The 21,443-nt window shown below is 45.0% G+C and overlaps 1 protein-coding gene across 3 annotated transcripts in view; it reads left to right on the top strand.

Moving 5' to 3' along the window:
* The window catches only part of LOC138488503 (interferon-inducible GTPase 5-like), a 497,053-nt gene that overhangs the window by 443,149 nt on the left and 32,461 nt on the right, over nt 1–21,443 (top strand). For 2 of the 3 annotated variants that reach the window (XM_069615524.1, XM_069615525.1), the window contains one exon: nt 1,227–2,704. In XM_069615524.1, the coding sequence (XP_069471625.1) occupies nt 1,231–2,505 (1,275 nt within the window). In that variant the 5' untranslated portion in view covers nt 1,227–1,230 and the 3' untranslated portion in view covers nt 2,506–2,704. Of the gene's footprint in view, nt 1–1,226; nt 2,705–21,443 lie in introns of those variants that run through there. The other variant, XM_069615528.1, reaches the window with a different exon arrangement.

The raw sequence follows: 21,443 nt of genomic DNA, 5'->3' as shown, positions 1-21,443 counted from the left end.
AGCTGTCCTCCGTTCAGATTAGATGATTAGACATGATTAGATCTAAATTTAATTGGTACTTCCAAATTATTACTGCATTGGGAGTCTATCATAAGATGAGTAATATGTGGGAGGACACAATCCATTCGAAAACAAGTTACTTGTAGCCCCACGTATTCCTCATCGCCCCTCCCAGCCTTCCCCGCCGTACAATTTACATGCTATTACACTTTACGCTTTCTGAGAGCCTACGGTCTTCGGGAAAGAACATAACTGAAGTCAACGGGCGCTGCATGTGCTTTATGTTATGTTATGTGAACTCCACTTGTAAAGCGCATGGTCGCCCAAAGGCATCATATACTGATGTCGAACAGAGGCCCTCGAGGGACATCGACTTGATGACACTGCATACGGTGCCCTCTGTCGAAAAATAATTCCAAAGCAGCAAAGCTGGAGAGATATTTATCATAAGATGAGGAATACGTGGGAGGAACATCCAATTGAAAGAACGTTACCAGCGGTAAGTAACTTGTTCTTTTAGAATGGGTTGTCTCTGCTCTGCTGCTTGCACTTTAGCAGTGAAATAATGAGCCTAAGTATGTGTACCTGCTGGGAATTAATATGTCCATCTCTGGTGTACTATCGGAATTCACACATCTTCAAAGAGTTATCCCCCCCTTTACTTCACCTAGAAAACTTCCGCGACACTTACTGAGTCTACCTTCACTTCACCAGACTTTTACTTTGTCACACATTTACTTCTCCATGCCGTTACCTCGTCTGCATCTTTACAGGCACTGCATGTGGTTAAGGTTAGCTAGAGGTTAGGGTTGGGATCAAGGGGCTGCAGCGGGGTACAATATGAGGTAAAAAAGGGGGTACAGGAGGTCTCCCCCTTTAATGACAAAGTGAATGCTAGGCGATGTGAAAGACAGGAGAAGTAAAGGTATGGATGAATGCCGTATCGAGGAAATCTGAATTTCAAAATGGAAGCTGTTCATTCAAGCTGTTGCTATAAGCTTTTGATACTCTCACTGCCAAATGCAACTGTGCTTTATGGAGCCACAGTGTTAAATTAGTCTGGTGAAGCAAAAGAACGCCCTTTCACGGTTTCATGCTGTTTTGCATACCACCCAAAGTTTTATAAACATACAGAAAATATGGCATCATTGCTGAGTATATGGCAGAATTTGTGGGTAAGTTAGATACCTCAACTAACTATGCTCATTTTCTGTTCTCTTCTTCAGGTCAATGGAGTCAGGTGATCAAAGTCTTGAGAAACAGGAAACAGCACAGATGGAAACGGAGCCCAACGTATTAATTGATGATCTTGATGAGTTTGATATAATTTCTGAAGAAGAACTTGAACAATTTAAGACTGCAATAGAGGAAGGGGACCTCACTGGAGCTGCTACAAAACTCCTGGAATCTCTAGATTCAATAGAAAATGCAAAGCTCGACATTGCCATCACTGGAGAGTCTGGCTCTGGGAAGTCAACATTCGCCAATGCGATCAGAGGAATAGAGGATGAGGATGACGGTTCAGCAGAGACTGGAGTGGTGGAGACAACAATGGTACCAACCCCCTATCTGCATCCTTACCACCCAAATGTGACTGTGTGGGACCTGCCCGGAATCGGAACTGAAACCTTCCAGTCAGCCGAATACCTGAGGCAGGTGTCCTTCGAACGCTATGATTTCTTTATAATCATTGCAACGGAACGCTTCAAATCCAACCATGCCAAACTTGCCAGAGAAATCAATAATATGGGGAAAAAGTTCTATTTTGTGCGCTCAAAGGTGGATGCAGATCTCGATGCATCAAAGAAACGTCGCAAATCCAGCTATGATGAAGAGAAAATTATGCAACAGATCAAGGAGAACTGCATTGAATGTCTGAAGAAGGAAGGAATTGAGTTGCCTCGTGTCTTCCTCCTGTCGTGCTTTGATTTGGATAAATTTGAATTTGAGCTGCTGCAGGAGACCTTAGGGAAGGAGCTTCCAAGCCACAAAAGGCACTCTTTCTTGATCTCGCTCCCAAACATCTCCATTAAAATTTTGGAGAAGAAAAAAGAATTGATGAAGAAACAGATTTGGAAGGTTGCCACTGTGTCTTGTGCTGTGGCAGCTGTTCCGGTTCCAGGCCTCTCCATTGCATGCGACATTTACATTTTGAAGAAATACCTCTCAAACTATTGCAAGAGCTTTGGTCTAGATGACGAGTCCTTGGAGAAACTAGCAAGAAAGGTAGATATTCCTGTGGCCGATCTAAAGTCTGTCATCAAGTCACCACTATCCAAAGAAATAACAGAGGATATGATCATAAAGTTATTTACCCGTTCTGCAGTGTATGGCATGGCAGCCGCAGCTGAAGAAGTGATCAGGTTCATTCCTTTGCTCGGTTGCGTGGGAGCAGGGAGCATATCCTTTGTCACAACATACTACATGTTAAATAACTTTTTGAATGATCTGGCCGAAGATGCCCAGAGAGTGCTGAAAAAATCCATGTTTGGCACCGAAGTTTAGGCAAGCGATGAATCACTTGTTACCCGGCCAGGAAATATTACATTTCTTGGCAATACAACCTGTTGTCAACTAAATAAGTTATTTACAATTAATTTGTGTCAGCACCTACTCAATTCATAGATTCATAGCCAGGGGTACCTTATTACATTTGCAATAAATTTATATATTTTAAAATAAAAAGATGTTTTGAAATTGAGAATCGTGATATTTAGTATATTGGGGTGAAATAATTCACAGCACACTGATTTTCTTCGAAGACTGCATTATCATGCAACCAGTCAATGAACAATATCTGCTTTTTTGTATTGTTGATATCACTGGACAATACCGAAAAAGCCAAAAAACTATCTTCTTACTACAAGATGATATTGCAGAAACTCTATGTCTATTAGTTTGTAGGACAAATAGTCTACATCTAAGGTGCTAGCATTTCAGAGTGGTTGTGGGCATCAACAAATGAGTTTCAAACGGCATAATATCCGTAGAAGACCAATAAATAGCTTATAATGGTACCTAATCATAAGCAGGAAGAGCAAATTTAGCAAGTAAATTACAACACCCCAATGAAAGTAAAATACTCTCCAGTGGATACTAGCCATCAGAACAAATAAGCACAAAGTCCTTCCTGGATTTATCCCTGAAATGCTCATCTCTAAATCCTCGCCCTCTCCTGCTTACCCCTTCCCAAGGACACTACACTCACTCAGTGGAAATCGGTTTCCCCCGCATCACAAAAATCATGAAGTATATGGAAGGAGGGAAATCATTTCTGTTTTCTAGCACTACTCCGTGGAACTCCAAACCACACTTCTCTTGAAAGCGACTCTCATTTAGAGAGGGCCTAAAGTTCTGCTTCTTTCAGAATGACCTATACTGAACTTCCTTTTCCCCCCACAGCCTCCGGCCAATGTGGCTGGATGTCAACTATGGCATGTAGCACTTTACAAGAATAAACAATAAGAAAATAAAATCAAAAAATCTACAGATTTAAAAAATCTTTATTTTCCTGTATTTTATGTAGATTAGATTACATTAAATGGGAAAGATGAAGCAATGGTCCATCATAGCATATCTTCCATTGAAAGATAACCATAGTTAGAACAAATGGTAGTGTTATAAGTGGATGTCCTAATAGTACATGCATTATTCACATCCTGGAGACAGCATTTGGCCAATCAGATGACCAGGAACATGGGCATATTAAGTGTCAGTTCACATTCCCGCAGCCACCTTTGTGCCTCCCAGGGGTACCTAAAAAAAGGTATAGGCCTTCCAGGCCCCTTTTTACTTCCCAGCCCTCCCCTGAATCTCACAACCATGCCCAAACTCTACCTGCTCATCTCTGGCGCTGTCTCTGTACAGCCTGCCTCCAGGCCATGGAAACAGTACATGGACAATTCCATGTCGGCCATTGGTATTGCATTATATTTTTCATCTAACTCCCATTAGTCTGTTGGGGTTACTGGTGCAAAAACCACTAGTCGTGTGATTAATTTGCGTGTCGGCGACTCCGGGTATAAGATTCCCTCTCCTTCCCGACCGCCTAATACTACTAGTGGGTCGTAGGTAATTGGCTATCTCTTTTATAAATAGCAAGTACTTCACAAAATATGAAACATGGCCCCAATTTGTCACCCCGCTGCCAGCATGCTAAGCTGTGCTAGAAGTACAGTGGCAAATAGCAATTGGATATGCAGAAGAGGGTGGGTTGGGATTCACAACAATATAATAGTATTTAAAATGAAAGTTCAAAATATAGTCCAACAACTTATAAATATGTAGCTAAGTGAATAAAAATGGAAAGAGTAGCTTCGGGTGCAATAAGGGAGAATGTTGAGGCCACTCGAGACCAGGGAAAGCTAAACAAAACACGACCGGTTGTTGCCAATCAGTAACATTAATGTGCACTCCTAGAGGGACATATAGTCCCAAAATGCCTTAAGGTCTAAAGGTGGAGAGTACCCTCCCTGGGTTTCTCGTAGTAGACTTATGCAGTCAGTGGTTCAGAACACTCATATTTTGAGAATACTATCCAGATGAGAAACAATTATTGTAAACATAGTTCATCAATCATATTCAAGCAATGAAAGTAACACAAACATGGTTTTTCTTTGACAAAGATTATCAAAGTTTATATTCATATATTCGAAATCTTGTACAGAAAAAATCAATATCAATCAAAATACATCAGAAGAATTCAATCAATGGACATCAGACATCACCTGAGGTTTGTGTTGTATCTGTCACACAACTGTGGTTTTGTGTTGTATTGCTCACACAATTTTGTTTCATAACATATAGCTAATAGCTAAAATTGTCCAATGGATCTCGAGGTACTGACCTTAACTCCCTGTGATAAGGGGCCAGAGGGCATGGTAGATCCCTGCCTGTTTATGGAGAGATTAGTGTCAATAAACATAGAAGAAGCATCTTAGAGAGCTTCTTCTATATATATTAACATATAATCATTTATCAGTTTAACATTTTAAATATTTAGGAATGATGGTACTAAGTGGGTGTACTTGTTATCCCTTAGGTGAACATTTGAATAGAAAGGTTATATTACGGATTATTAAGGAACTATGAGCTCCCAGGCCCAGAAGATGGATTAATCATAATCCGAAACACGTCTGCAATCCTATATCTAGAAAGAGCCCATTGGACAATCTTAGCTATTAGCACAAATTTATATTTTATTAAAGAGTCAAGATACTCAAAATGACGCTGCCAATCCCACAGTTCTAACCTTTTACCCAGCCAATACTTCATGTTTACAAATTCATCCCCCCATCTTGGCGTCCAAGCAATTTCCACAAACAATGCTTACATTTTTTTTTAAGTGCTGTCTTCTTGTTATCACTGCGTATATCCTCACACAAGCTGATCAAAAGTTCATTTACCGGTGAGTTCAGGGCTTTTATATGAAGCTCAGCACGCTTTTTCAATACCAAGGCCTTCAAAGATAGAAGGCCAAATTCTCGGTGTAGAACAGCCATGGGAATGCATTGTGGCAATCCAAGGATTTTTTTTCCAAAACGTACCCTCTGCAATTTGGAGCCAATTTAAATCAATATTAATGAGGGCTTCCAAACCATAAATAACTGTAGGGATAATGCATTGTATGTATTGATGCCTAGCTCCCCAGATGGAATAGCCATTACGAGTTTGTGTAAATTGATGGACCATTGCAGTTAATTGTGCTGCTTTTATCATCCGTGCTTGGATACAGCTGTGATAATTACCCTCAGGGACAAATTTGAAGCCCAAATATTTGTAATTCTGTGTATAACTAATCTCAAGATCTTTGACAAACAAACGAGGGTGAGCAATCTTTTTCTTAGAAAAAACAATCATCAGGGATTTATCACTATTGATTAAAAGCTCATTATTCTCAGCATATTGCCATAGAGCCTGCGCTGAGTTCTGCAGCCCACTAAATGTATGGTCAAATAAAACTAGGTCGTCCGCATAGGCTAATATTACACATCTAGCAGAGCCAACTTTAGGGTGGGCAGCTTTGTTAATTTTTAAAACCGTTGAGCGTCCTTGCTTCGGTTTCCGATCTTGTGGGAACGGCCCACCCTGATATACGACTGCCAGTTCAGTCACTCCGATATTGTTTCAATTAAGCAAACAAGGCCACTGCATCAGTTGTCGAGGAGTCCCAACCGTCCCTAGTGGTATCAGTGCCCATCTCACCCCATCCTGGCTGATGCAGCCAGCGGTTATAGCTCATGGCAAGACCGCAGCGTGCCTCCTTCTCTAGGACCACCCTTGTAACTCTGCCACGCTTTGGGGCTGGCCCCCCCTGTGATACCTCAATGACCCCTCTAGGTAGCAACCTGTCGCCCTACTCCCTTAGGTACCATGAGCCTTCTTGCCTTTCTAGTGCTCCGAACATACCCCTCAGCAACCCCTAGTTGTCCTTGTCAGACAGGTGAAACCCCATCCTTAGCGAGATCTGAAGGGTCTTCATTGCCCAATCTCGTTCCTGAAGCAAACCAGCACTTAAAGTGCGTCAACCTCTCAATACCACCGCCGGGGACACCTGTTACTCCCGGTCTTACCACTTACTGGGTGGCCCATTGATAGTTTCAGGAAGTAACTCTCACACCCTGTGTTGAGTGTAGCCCTGGACTTCTTACCCTTCGGTGAGCGGTCCACCTTTACTTAAATATTCTCTGGTACTTACTTCGGGTGACCCACAGACTTCCCCGGGCCTCCCGGGTGGCCGTTTGCCCTAACCGCTCATCCATGCAAGTGTCCTATTGCTGGTCGCCACCAGCCATTTACCTTTAGGCACCACTTCACAGAATGGCATGCATCTCTGCTGCTACCTGGACTTGCTCCTGGCACTCGTGTATGCTTGTGGTGGTCCCAGAGCATTAGTTCCAAGCAGCCCTCAACAGCCCTCCAAGCAGCCCTCAACTGCTCCCCTTTCTCAGCGACCCTACCGATCGTCTTTCCGGGAGGTCCCCTCACCATCTTTGCATCTTACCTCACATGCACACGCCCACCTTACCAGTTGTGCTCTTACCAACCCCTCAGAGCTGTTTCCACACTGAATCACTTTCCCGGTGAACCTCTCCCCGGTCATTTGAGCCTGCAATACAAATTACAAAATTTGTAGTTTAGACAGTACATTTCCCTTAACAAACTTGCAATGACAAAATCCTACCTTCACTGCTCCCTTGTCTCCGGACCTTAGGTAAAGACCTTCCGAGAGTCCTCCTTGCAATTTTCATGTATTACCAGGAACTTTGTCCGCCATATATTCCCTATGCCCCTTAAGTGTTGTTTTGATCTATTCTAATCCTTATGTATAGATAGTCCCAAATACACAGAGTTATAATCCAATGTGCGTCTAGTGATCAGTCAGCCTCCTGGTAGCTGTTCGTATGAAGCTGCTAACTCGCACCCCGCTCCCTGCAATTTTGATGCAGAACGCCTGGTGCCCTGGAGTAGTAATGTTTCAGTAAATGCTGCTCCCTTGTTACTTATTTCTTTTATATCGCCCCACGGCTGTAGCTAGCCCATATTCACATATAATTATCTAAATCTAACTTCCACATAAGATGCCAACCTCTCACTTTGTCCAACATTTATAACCCCTCCTCCCTTATTGTATAGATCTCTGCATATTGCAAACTGTAATTACCTCTTTCTGCACTCCTTCCAACCGTGCTGCCATTGCTGCATCCACCAGTACACAGGGATACCCCTTGCATCCCTCACATACAATGTGCACCAATGTCAGTGTGTTTTACCTTAATGCCAGTCTGATTTCACCTACAAGCTCTCCAGGGACCAGGAGAGACCACTAGGGAACGTGGCGCTAGTACATAGCTTTCTGTACATTTAACTTTCACATAAGATGCAAACCTATCAATGTGTCCACCATTTATTACCATTCAACTTTTAAATGTTGTATAGCTCTGTCCTACTGTTATGTTTGACCCCAGTTGGTGTGGGGAGCCAAAAGTGGCTCCTGGTCGCTGTTATGAAGTGAACCAGGCTCTTCTAGTCTCCCAGCAAGAGCTAACAGCTCCCGTCTCTCTTCAATTATGAAACCTGCCCGCTCATGTTTGCAGTTACTTTAGGGTGAATCCTCATCATCTCATGGTCGCAACCTGGCTAACAGTGAGGCGGGTAGCTTTAAACAGCCGTGTGATGTACACACACTTGCGCTACCTTTCCACACATTCCCTGTTAAAATGATTCTCTTCTCGCTTTCAAGGGGTACCCCGAGTTTTCCGAAATTGTATTGCTACCCTCTTTGCAGCAGGGGGCAAGCCCGTAAATCCTTATTAACCACATGGTATGCTTAAAGAACATCCATGTATCTTAGTTCTAAATCACCTGAAAGGACACTATGCGCTTCAACTCGAAGAAGTAATAAAGCAATGCCACAATTAATAAATGAGTACCATTAAACCCAGTAATGTAATACTTTTCCACAAATTACTGTACAGTCTTCCCTCCACATCGTACTGGGACCAACCCCCCTATCTTCAGGAATCGGGTTGGCCACGGCTGGAAAGAGGATTAGCTCTCTCAGCCCCCGGGCCCTTTATGTGCCCCCAGGCCAGGCTGTTTCCAGCTGTGCCCCAGGGGGCACGCCCCTTCGGCACCCTCAAGCTAGGGGAGGCGAGCCTGATGCTAGGAAGCCAGAGGGGCAGCCTGCAATGCCAGCTGCCCCTTTAGCGCCCCCTCCGTGGGCTGTGTTGTGTGCGTGGGGGCGCTGGGGCACCTGCTGAACATGTGTTGGTTTAGCCGGAGAGACATATAGACGCTCTCTGCTTCGGCTCCTGATCGTGGGGAGGGCTACGGCGGCCTTTCATCTTCTTCCTCCTCAGTGAAGGTGCCGCTGAATGGGGTACTCCCTCGCGCTACTCATGTGCAAGTTTGGGGTGTGAAGGTGCTCCCTTTGACGACCTGTCTACCACCATCGCGGACTCTGTGCTGCCAATTCTAAGATGGCGCTGCCCGGGACACTTGCCGCTGAGCAGGCAGTGAATGAGATCTGTCCGGCTTGTGCGGCTAAGAGGAGCAGAGTGGTAGCGGGGCTGCCGGGGCTCTGCGCTGTCCTTACCTGATGTAGTGGAGCGAAGGATGGCCAGTATGATGCTTCGGCCTGGCACTGGTTCGAGCGCTGCTTGATCAACCATGCAGCTGAGACCTGGGAGAGCTATGCTTGGCTGCAGGTAGCATTGGCACTTGACCCGCTTTGCATCAGAGGCAAAGAAAAGAATCTGTTTAAAATTAGATGATGGTAGCCAGCGGGGCTGACCTCCACTAACGCCCCTCTGCATGAGGGAGCCTTCCCTGTGTGATGTCTGCACTACTCACTGCCCACTATTGGAACGCCTCAGTGTGTGATGTTCTTTGTTGTATATTGCACAATTGACACTTTGCACCAGGGAAAATGGCAGCCTTTTTGAATGTTGAGGGTTTTGCATCCGACAGTGCTTTTCACCCGGCTGTTCTAATTAAAATATCTATGCGCCACAAATGAAAACCCTAATGCTGTAGGAGTGAAGACAAGCTTTGAGTGCATGAGCGAAGCCAGCTAAAGCCCTGTTGCCAGTGCCTTTTCGAATGGGTCCTGAAGTGCTGCAGACCCTCAGCTCTCACAGTGCAGTCTGGGCAGTTACATTTCACTGCATTAGTAAACCTGACCTACTTAACATGCTTTAAGGTGTCTCTATTTACGCGTGGAATCCGATTGAGATGTGGAAGTATATAGCAACAGTTCTGACAGCTGGAACGTCTCACTGGCTGCCTGCAGTGCTTTGGCAGAATTTTTTGCAATGGATTTTATTGCGCCACTGCTGCATCCCATAGTTTGCATGAATTATATCGCCTTGTGCTTCTAGCAGGCCCTGGCTCCCCTTTTCTGCAATTTCTTGCTGGGGGTGCTTTTTGTTTGTTAACCAGGCACTTCGTATATCATTGCGGTGCAGATTCACCTAGCCTGTTTACTGTCCACAAGTTCAGTCTTAGGAGTGCCCCCGCCTTCCCTCCTTGGCTCTACCATGTCTACCGGCAAGTCGACAAAATCCAAATCCTTGGACATCAAAGAATGTTTGACTACACCGGGCCAACATAAACTGGCGCAGACGGTCTCTTCTAGGATCTCCCAGGACATGATGGACAAAGAAGACACACCTATGCCAGCCACGAAGGCGCATATTGCTCTTCTCCAAACTTTGAAAAATTGAGATGCTGACGGAGCTCAAACAAGACATTTCGGCATGTAAAGCAGATTTCACCCGGGCCATGTCTGAGATTAGTTACAGCGTGGAATCGATGGGGGACAGATTAACGGAGAGTGCTCAGTCATGGAGTTTTCTAATGATCAATCAGACATGGAGCAGCGCCTGGTCTCCCTGGAAGAACAGCAAGCGCTGGTGCTAACGAAGATTGAAGACAGGAAGAACAGATCCAGGCGGAACAACATATGGCTGCAGGTATCATGCTCTCTGTCTCTGACACCCAGTTTACACCGTATGTACAGGATCTTTTCTGAGAGATCTTGGGCCTTCCAGATGATGCAGACATGATCCTTGACCGCACATATTGGGTATTCTCCCCATACCAAAAAAGTAAGAGGTATCTTCCGGACGTCCTCACTAGAGTCCATTTTTTCCAAATTAAGGAAGACATAATGAACCTTCCTTGGGACCACCTTCTCTTCGGACGATGGCCCAGCCCGTGCCAGGGGTGCGGTAGATTGCCCTCGATGAACACGCAAACCAACGGGACCTGATAGACAGAGGCGGAAGCAGCAGAGATGCCTTGAAAGGCGTCAGGAGAGCCCATCTTGAGCGCCTGTCCGCTTCCCTCTCGTTGCTGTGCTGACTGCTGTTGGGACCCTCAGCATGGGTTTGTTTTGCTGCGTTAGTGGGACTGGGGTACCCCGGCCGATGTCTCTGATGTTTTATGAATGGCGTCCCACCACCTTCAACAGATTTGTTTCAGCTGCCGTGCCTTCCCACCTGCTCTAGGAGCTACACCCCCGACACCCAAATTATATAGGCTATTTATATAGGCGATATCCTTCATTTTGGCTAAAGATCGCCATCATTTTTCTGGTCCCGTTTAAGGGCCATATCGGCCATGGTGGCTCTTTCCATGCACTTGCATGTTTTTATATTCCTGTTTCATTTGTTCAACAGTTATACGCTGTGTTCCATTGGAAGAGGAAGAATTGTATGCATAAGACACAAGGGTTCAGGGTGGTTCTCTATGGGGAGCAGTGTGATTCTAAAATAGGGGATTTCGGGGGCTTCTCTTTGCTGGTCTTCTCTCAAAATTGGAGGTGGGTGGTTTACTTTTTGGTGGAAGGTCTGTTTCTGGTGTATCACGCTGGAACTATGCAGATTTATATGATATCTTGGGTTGGTTGTCTCAAGTGTTCTCTCACTATACATGCCATTGGCTGTTGAGACCCACCTTAGGTCTGACGAAAGGCGTTTGACTTGTAGGTTCCCAGGTCAATTCTTTGCCACTGGGGGGTACTAAACAGAGAGGTGTGGCCATATTGCTTATTGCAAAAACGCCCTTCTTCAAAAGACGAGTGCTCTCCAACAAAGCTTGGAGTCTTGGCGGGTCTCCCGTCACTTTTTTCTCCATTTATGGCCCTAATGATAATCAATGTTCCTTCACCCGCCTTTGTCAGGCCGTAGCCCAGTTCACAGATGGGAAATATTTCTTGGAGGTGATTTCAACGCTGTAATGGATCTGGTAAGGGATCGTTTCTCAGTGGCCTCCTCTTCATGTGTCCGTTCTGCAGCTTCTCTCTCCCAAGATGTTCAGGATTTGAGTCTGCAGGATTCCTAGCGACGCCTGCATCCTGTCGGTAGGAATTATACATTTTATTCCAATGTACATGGCTGTTATTCCAGAATTGACATGTCTGTTCTCCCCTTTCTACACTATATACTATCCTTGAAGTCACTATTGGGAGTAAAATTCATTTAGACCATGCTTTGCTCCCATTTACAGTTTTAGTAGGGCAGGATCAGCTGTCCAGGCCTTCCCTTTGGTGCATCAATGATGTTCTGTTGTAGGCCCCTCTTGTCGAGAAGAAAGTGAAGGACCATATAATTCAGTATTTCCAGCTCAATGATACTGGTGAGGTTTCTTTGGATTCTTTATGGGAGGCCTGTAAAGCTGTGATTAGGGGTCAGTTAATTAGACAGTCTGCAGCACATCGTAAGTTATTGCATGCGGAAGTCTCCACCCTTGAGCTTTAGATCAGGAACACAAATGGACGGGTTCACAGAGAACCTACCATCAGCTGCTGATGGCTAGAGAGGAGATGGAGACTCTATTCACGGGGGAGGCGACCAAATCTCTTTTACGCACCAAACAATTTTATTACTCTAGGAATAATAAAGCGAACAGGGTTTTAGCATGGAAGTTGCAGCGTCTCCAGACTAGAAATCACATTAAAGGTCTTGGGTCCCCTCGGGGTGAACTCTGTTCTGACATGGTACCTAAACTGAACATCCTCACCGACTACTATACTTCCCTGTTTGAGGCTGAAGCTCTAGGTATCAAGCAACAGCGACACTACCTTCAACGCTTATCTCTCTCCGTGATTACAGAGGACGATAGGCAGCAGCTTAAGTGCCCAATTGAAGAGGAGGAAGTCTTACAAGCTATTCGGGCACTTACCTTTGGCAAATTGCCTAGCCACGATGGGTTTACAATAGCTTTTTACAAAGAATTTGCAGCCCAAATCGTTCCACCGTTTACAAGACTGTTCAACAATTCTTTAGTAACGGGCTCCCCTATGGCGGGCTCTCAACTTATCCTCTTGCTCAAACCTGGAATAGACCCACATGACTGCTCGGCATACAGGCCAATAACCATCTTAAATCACGACGCATGCATTTATTCCAAAGTCCTAGCCTGCCGCCTCGACCCTTTACTCCCTCGGCTGGTGGGGCCGGATCAGTCAGGTTTCATTCTTTATCACCAAGCACACGTTAATGTTCAGAGGGTGATTAATGCTATGGATTGGTGGAATAATTGGAAGATTCTGGTGGCCTTTCTATCACTTGACATGTTAAAGCTTTCAATAGCATAAGCTGGTCCTATTTAACTGAAGTTTTAACAGCTTTTGGTTTCGGTCCCAACTTTATGAAACTTGTCCTTGCAAACTTCTCCTGCCCCTCTGCGTCAATTAAAATAAATCGTAAACTTTCAGACCCGATCACTATTCATCGAGGCATACGTTAGGGTTGCCCACTATCCCCCCCGTATTTGCTTTAGCTCTCGAACCCCTGGCCATAAAGATAAGAAGTAAAACTCTCATTACTGGGATCGAAACTGGGGGATCCATTAACAAATTGGCTCTTTATGCCAATGATATTATTTTTATGATGACCATCCCTGTGTCCACTCTTCCTGCGGTCACTGAAGAATTAGATTTATTCTGTGGGATCTTGGGGTACACTATTAATTATGCTAAATCGGCAGCTCTTAATGTTTCCATGCCCCGAACAGACCTCCAATTTTTACAATGAACGTATACATTCAGGATAGAATTAAATACTTGGGAATCTACCTTACCTGCTCCCATGACTCGCTTTTTCACCATAACTACCTGACTCTCTGCCGTGAACTCTACCATGACTTTGAGCAGTGGAAGCGCACCGAGATATCTTGGTCTGGTAGATGCACCACAATTAAGATTAATGTGCTACCTCGGCTGCTTTACGCTTTCCAGGCCCTCCCAGTATTGCTCCCACCTCACACTCTCAAGACCCTACAATCTAGGCTTTGGGATTTCTTCCGGCAGGGGAAGCACCCCCGAGTGTCTTGGAGGATCATTGCCCGGCCAAAACGGCAGGGTGGTGTGGCAGTGCCAACATACCTATTGGCAGCTCAGATATCCACGATACTTGATTTTTCAGATGCTGAACTTGTTAAGCGTTGGATGGAGTTTTAACCGGCAGGTCTTGGTATCCCTTTAGCTTCCCTTCCCTAGCTGCTATCAGATTGCTGACCTCCGATACACTCCCTCCTGCATTCTATTTTAGTCACCTTGACCTATTGGGATAGGGTGACTCATAGGCATTTACACCACTCATCACTGACACTGGTCTTTCATAATCCATTGTGCACCCCAGGCCTGGCTAGCTGAGACATTCTTAGATGGCATGAGGGGGATCGCCATCATCTGGGTCATTTGTATGACGTGGGGCCCTCACCTTTAAGCAGTGTAAAATGACCTTTGCATTACCAGAATCTGAGAGATTTGATTATTCACAACTTAGACACTGGACATTCTATCCCAAGACAATGGGAGGCTGTGAAAGAGATCTGTGGCCTTTTGAGAAGTTGGTGTTGTTCAATCTTTCCTGTCAAGGGTCCCCAACATATACAAGCTTTTGGTGACAGGCACGAGGGAAGAGATGGAGGCTTATATGGGGAGCTGTCAGAAGGATTTGGGTTGTACAATCCCAATTACATTGTGGGAAGCTATGTGGACGAGGGCCTGTAGGGCATCCATATGTACCATCACATTGATATGATTTGATATGGCATTTATAACGTGCCTGTTCACAAGTGTTTCTAGATGCGAAATTGGAGAACTCTTACAAAATTCACTATCGCTGGTATCTCACACCTGGCAGTTTGCAAGCTATATATCCACTTGGCTCTCCTGGCTGCTGGAGGGGATGTTTAGAGGTCAGATCCATGGCACATATATGGTGGCATTGCCCATTATTAAACCCTATTGCGCTGTTGTTATCACTTTAATTCAGCAAATTGTAGGCATTCGGCTTCCCTCGGATCCCCTGGTGATTTTGTTGGGAAACGTGGATGATCAAGAGGTCTTTACCATTGGGGCCCCTCACATGCTCACATCAGCTAACTTGACCATCGCCCAACATTGGAGAAAGACGGATACTCCTTTGCTCAATATGTGGTGGGGGGGGCAAACATTTGGTACATCTGCGGCATGGGGAAGATCACTGCCACACTACCTGATTCTTTAATTAAGTATAGACGAATATGGGACCCTTTTGTAACCTTTTGTAACTTCGGATGACCATAGCCTGCGGATCCCCCACCAATGGAAATCATTTTTGTTATTGTAAATAAGAGACGTTACAGGTGGAGTGGATGGACGCTATCCAGAGTGCGTGTTATGGGTTTTGATTGATGAGCGCAAGACCCTGGTGCGTATTTACTTTGGACAGTTATGAGCGATTTGGACAATCCCTTAAATCTTTGGGTTTATTACTTTTTCTCTTGCCTCTCTTATTGTGCACACCGCAGAAATTATTATATGTATGTTGCTACGTTTTTGCTATACCTCTTCCTAATTTTTATTTGTTTGATTTGGCTCGTTGTTTTTGCCTTTTTATTTGATACATTGCAAAAATGCAATAAATAAACTGTTAAAAAAACAAGAACAGGACATGAGAGAGAGAACCTATGTGAGCACAGTACGCGTATGCAATCGGTGGCTTTCCAAGTTTTTCCATAGCATAGTTGATTGATGGATAGTTTATTTGCATAGCGCCTATACACACTTGTTTCAAAGCACTTCAAGGCAAAGGGAGGGAGCAAGGGAAAATACGATGACATTCTTACAAGGCCTTGAGACATTAAGAATGTGAAATTAACTATCGTACTAGGCCTGGCGACATTTCAGTTAGTGCAAGAGCTTTGACAATGATAAGGAAGGGAGGGAAAGGGTAGGAGATGAGAACAGACAAGCGACTATCCTACTAGGCCTGATGACATTTCTGGTAGTACCGGAGATTGACAAGAGGTGGGGTAAAGAGGGTGCGGGGGGTGGGGGGGAGAAAGGAGAGGAACAAAACAAGCGACTATCCTACTAGGCCTGATGACATTTCAGGTAGTGCTGGAGGGGGAGGAACAAACAAGTGCGGAAGGGGGAGGAACAAACAGGCTACTATCGTACTAGGTCAGACGACATTTCTGATAGCGTAAGTACATAGAATATAGTAGGGGGAGAGGAGAGAGGGAATAGGATAGGGAGAGGAAGAGAAGACTGAGTGTAGGTACGGTTTTATAGAGCGGAAAAACAAGTGGAGAGAGCACATCAAGTTGCACAGGTAAATACTGAACACATAATTTTGCAAGAGATAAACAAGTGCAAGCCAGGATTCAAGTCGTAGATGGGCACAGCATGATTCAAGGCCACCATGATTGCGTGATGCTAAAGGAAGTCCAGCATGAGAACGACGAGATTCATAAATTCGAGATGGGTGAACCCACATGAGTCGCATAAGTCCAAAAAATTAGACCTAATGGTTTCCATGGATAGATGTGGGCAGCAGTTTGAGGAGAGCGAGCAGTCACCGCACAGACTTGAGGACACTGATGGCAGAATCAGTTAGCCATTAAATGTAACAATGGTATATATTAAAGACATCAGACCCCTCAAAACAAGGTCTTTTGCCAAACCTACTGTTCCCTACTGTCTAGGGTCATCAGGATAGATATTTACCAATATGAAAAGAGATTATTTGTTGTTGTGTGTTATTTGGGAACATTTTGTATGTTATCTGTTGTGAATAATTACATTTATATGTTTTGTGTATATTGTCCTGTGTTCCTGGTTTTTATGAATGTCTAAACTTCAGTTTAGGCTATTTTAATATTATATGAATATTTGTCTAATAAAATATGTACTTCATGATTAAGTAATTTTGTATAATTGTTTGTTTGATGAGATATCATTGTTTAATATTTAATTAGCTCGGTTCTCTTTTCAGAATCAGGTAGCCTCCATAGCGTGTCCCCCATTTTAAAGACAATCGATACGAAGAACTTTCGGCACGCGTAGGTTGGGGTGCCACCAATGGCCACTATCAAATCCTGGAGAGAATCCAATTCCGGGGCCATGGTGACTCCAATTAGAGGCTTATCAGCCAAATCTCAGTAAGAGCTCAGATAAAAAAAAAGGGAAAGGTACACTCCCACGTCTGTTGAGCGAGGAGAAAGGAAGGAGGGAAGGACCAGGAAAGGGACTGGGATGCAGGAGGTCACGATCGGAGAGAAGAAGCAAGGAACAAGAACCAGGGAAAGGACTGAGCTGGAGAAGGACAAGGTCGGAAAGGAGGGGAGAGAAATACCAGGGAGGGATCCGAGGTGGAGGGATAGATGAGGTGAATCCGAGGAGGTTGGAGTAGAGCAATGGCTAGAAGAAAGAGGGTTTGGTAGATGGGGAGAGGTGAGATCTGGAGAAAGGTGAGAAAGAAGGTGGGATTGGACAGAGAAGTCTAGCACAGACAACCCGCATTGGACAAGCCAACAGGGGCATGAGCTGAAAGGTGTGCTGAGAGGCAGACAAGGCCAGTGGGGCTGGCGCTCGGGTGCAGCCAGAGTACACTAGCTAGTGAAGTAGAAAGCCTTCTCAACCTCGGGACAGAGGCTTGTAGGGTCGAATGACTAAAGACTCCAAGGGAAATGGCGGGAAAGCAATATGGAAAGTTGTAGGCTAGCTGGGAGCCATAGACCGAAGGGACTGGCCTGCTCACCTAGTGGAATAAAGTTGATAGTTGAAAAATGAAACTGGGGATCTACTGTGAATTCAAGTGGGGGGGGCACACTGAACCTCAGGAACCGGGCTGTCCTTGGCTGGGGGTGGGAGGAAGAGGGAGTTGTGAAGAATTACTTCAGATGAAAAATCGACCTGTACCGACAGGAATTAAATCTACTGTAATCTGAAAGCCGAGCGACCAATGTCCAGGAGGGGCAGCATTTGCCAATACCCTTTATAGAAAGGTCCTTGATCTAGAAATCCTAAAGGAACAGTGTGGGACTTTGTGTAATTCCTTCAGGGCAGCCACATTCTGGCAATGAACTGCAAGGAACGAAGACTTGAATGGCCTCTCACTTGCCAGTGTTTTCCCTTGTACCGTCTCCACTGTTAATTAAGATGCCATCCAGCTTTGAAGGCCCTACTCCCACCACGGTGTTGTCTGCCTTATCTACCAGTCTCGAGTCTTTAGTTGATCCATCGGCCACAAGCCCAATTAATTTCATTTTCCTGTGCCCAGCTGTTGGCAGCATCTCAAACTCCTGGATATTGTCCGGCAGAGCAACAACGTCACCTTTTTTTTAGACTTTAGGGAGAGGACAATGGGGTTTGAATTGCGCAGCTTGAATGGCATGTCAATCAGCAGCTGTCCTCAACCTTTGAAGGCTATTGTTAAAATAAAGTGCAATGTTATTCTTATTTAAATAACAGGCCCACCAATTATTTCGTTACAATGTGACTTGTCGCCATTTCGTTTTCCCTTTGCTGTTAGTCTGCACATGTGGATGCTGGGGCCCCCTTCCTTATTCACCCCCTTTCCTCCCATCCTCTCCTATAGCGATCCAAAAAAGACCAATTGCATCATTACAATCTATACAGACAAGCAGCATACAATAGGGAGCCAATTTCACCTCATACATTTTTTCCGCTCTCTCACTTCCTCACCCCTCTATTGCAATACCTCTAGCGCTTTGTAGCGATGCAAGGGCTGTCTAACCGCTAAATTGACATCTAAAACTGATATGGTAGTCCATCTCCTCCACCCTCTTACCCCACTTACACTTCACATATGCATGCTTTATATGCATAACCAAAAAAGGCATCGGTGGAAGGTTTTGAATGCATTGTGAACGGTTGTATACGAATTGTTCGTTTTACAACTGTTCGAATTACAATTGACCTTTTCACAATTGACCGAATTGTGAAGGTCAATTGTAACATATTTGTGGGGGGAAACCCCCCACCCAACGCCAAACCCCCAAAACCCCTATATATATATATATATATATATATATATTTCAAAAACAAACAGCTTCGGGCGGAAACTATTCAAGCGAGCAGCACTCCACGAACAAAAAAGTGTTCCAATGATCCAAATAATCACGAAAGTCCAACAGCAAATACTGCATCATAGGTTGTGTGAAATATAACAGCCTTTATTTTACATATGCAGCAGATAAAAAGTGATCTCCCAGTGCTAATTTTGCTTAGCCAGACGGCAGCCTGACGCGTTTCACCACTAACCAGTGGCTTGTTCACAGTCACTCATCACCCATAGAGTGCTTGTTTATATTACAGACACTCCCCCCACAGTGAAAGACATAAAGAAGGTGACTTATAATCTCAAAAATAATGGCAATTAGCCATCTTGGCTTGGGCTACTGGCTCACATTACCAAACCGATATATATATATATATATATACAGTCAATTGTGAAAAGGTCCATTGTGACCCTTTAAATTTGGTCAATTGTTCATTCGAACAATTTTAAACAAACAATTTGGGTAATACCTTGTGAACCACTGGCACTCCTCTGGCCAACCTTCTACACCACTGTTTTTTTTGGACCATCTGAGCCATTGCAAAAGGGGTCCAGTCATACGAAAATCAGTCAGGTACTGCCACCAATGGGAGCAGCCCAGCCCGAACTGCTAGGCCATGTCCCCTCTGCACAGAAACACAAGCAACCCCAGACATGGTTCAGCCTTGTTGGGCCTCATCAGTGAGGTGCAGCTTGGTTCTCTTTGGCGCAGCGAGCAAGGGACCCATGTCTGGGCATACCCTCCCTCACGCCGGGAGACAAACTATAACTACAAAAGTGATGAGTGGAAGGTTTAGAACACATCTGAACTTCCGGCACTGTTCTGGACAATCTCCCACTACCGATTTTTAGCCAGCCTGTACCATTGCAAAAGGGGCCCGAGGTGCTAGGCCAGGTTTCGTCTGCACAGAAACACATGGAACCCCTGACATGTTTCGGCTTTCCATTCAGATGGATGATAGTCTGGAGGGTTGGCCAGAACAATGCTAGTGGCTAAGATTAATTCTAAATCTCCCAGCCATCACCTCCTTTGTTTTGCTGATATCACCCTGAGTGGGACGGGTATGTCCAGACGTGGGTCCTGTGCGTGCTGGACCTAGAGACCCAACAAGGCCGAAGCATGTCTGGGGTTGGTTGTGGTCTCGTGCAGAAGGGATGTGACCAAGCAGTTTGGGATGGGCTGCCCCATTTAAGGGGGCGAGGGACCAAGCCTAATTTGCATATGGTCTCTCCCCTGTCTGTAATGGCTCACCAACCAAAGAATGATGGTCTGGAAGGTTGCCCAGAGCAATGTCAGTGGTTAAGATTAATTCTAAATCTTACCTCCTTTGTATTGCACAAGGCTTGGCTTGACACTTATTTCCTTTGACGCAGATTAACCATCCTTTTCCAAGACACAGGTATGCCAGAAACCAGAGTCGTGCATTAACACAAACCCAGATAAGCCCACAGTGCTCCAAAGCTATGTCAGTGGCAGATGGTTGCTATGCAAATGCCAATAACACAACGTCAGCTGTGGCAGTCTATTGGAGATACTTCTAATTACTATGTGCAGATCAATATCTCTTGCACATTGAGAAGAGGCAAAAAGGGACTTCCAGCATCCTGGAAAAGTACTGGGAGGTTGGCCTCCAAGGTCGCAGAATTCCTGGAGAAAAGGCTGTCATCACTCCCAGGCATGTATGATCTACCGCAATGCATTGATACGTTATGCTGTTGGGTGAGTATTGCACTAACACTTCTGTTCGAGGTATGGGGCACAAGAATACAGAATAAATGAATGCCAAACTGAAACGCATACTGCGTTAGGACTCGGCTTGTCGCTCACCGAGCTGAACAAATAATCAAAATAGCCCAACCAATTTCAGAATAAAGGAACCAGGCCACTAGATTACATTGGTGACGCATCAAAAGCATTGACACAGCCCATAGATTTGGCTAGTGTAAAGGCATTCCCAGCTACAGTTCTCTGGCACCCTCTGCTGCTCTGTGGGGGGAAGTCCACTCAGATTATCGTTGCCATTTCTCTGCTGACCTGATGCCGTAGCACTGGGGGGGGGGGGGGAGCAGGGACGTGTGATCCTTACTGGCTGCTGTAAACGAGAGATGTGACTGATATCACTGCTCTTCCTTCTGCCTCACGGACAGCCCTTAGCATCGTGAGGTATGCTCTCACAACGTCCCATGCTGCATAGATGCATCTGCTTCGCCCTACTTAGCATGAAGATAGATGCTCAGAGCGGGGAACATTTGCAGTGCAGTGCTCAGTCTAGTCCATCGCCTTAACCCTCTACCATGTAAATGTCAAATATAACAAGCATTGGCAATGCCAACAGTTTGGCTTTTCTGTAGGCCTGAGAAAGGCACTTGCCAAGAAGCACTGCCATAGTGATATTAACTGGACATTGATGGTAGTATGTGCAAAATTGTGCGAATACCTGGGCATCTAATAGCAGTGCCTGGCAAATGCCTAATACTTATACACAAGCCTAAACTGTTGGTTTTGGCAATTCTTATTTTTAGCAGAAGTGAAGGACAAGCATAGTGATTATAAAGCGAAGTGGCTGAAGGCAGACCTGGTCA

Source organism: Ambystoma mexicanum, chromosome 9 (assembly GCF_040938575.1).
Source record: "Ambystoma mexicanum isolate Mex_15411 chromosome 9, UKY_AmexF1_1, whole genome shotgun sequence".
NCBI classification, from domain to species: Eukaryota; Metazoa; Chordata; class Amphibia; order Caudata; family Ambystomatidae; genus Ambystoma; species Ambystoma mexicanum.
The sequence above is the reverse complement of the archived record's forward strand: the minus strand, read 5'-3'. Positions and strand labels throughout refer to the sequence as shown.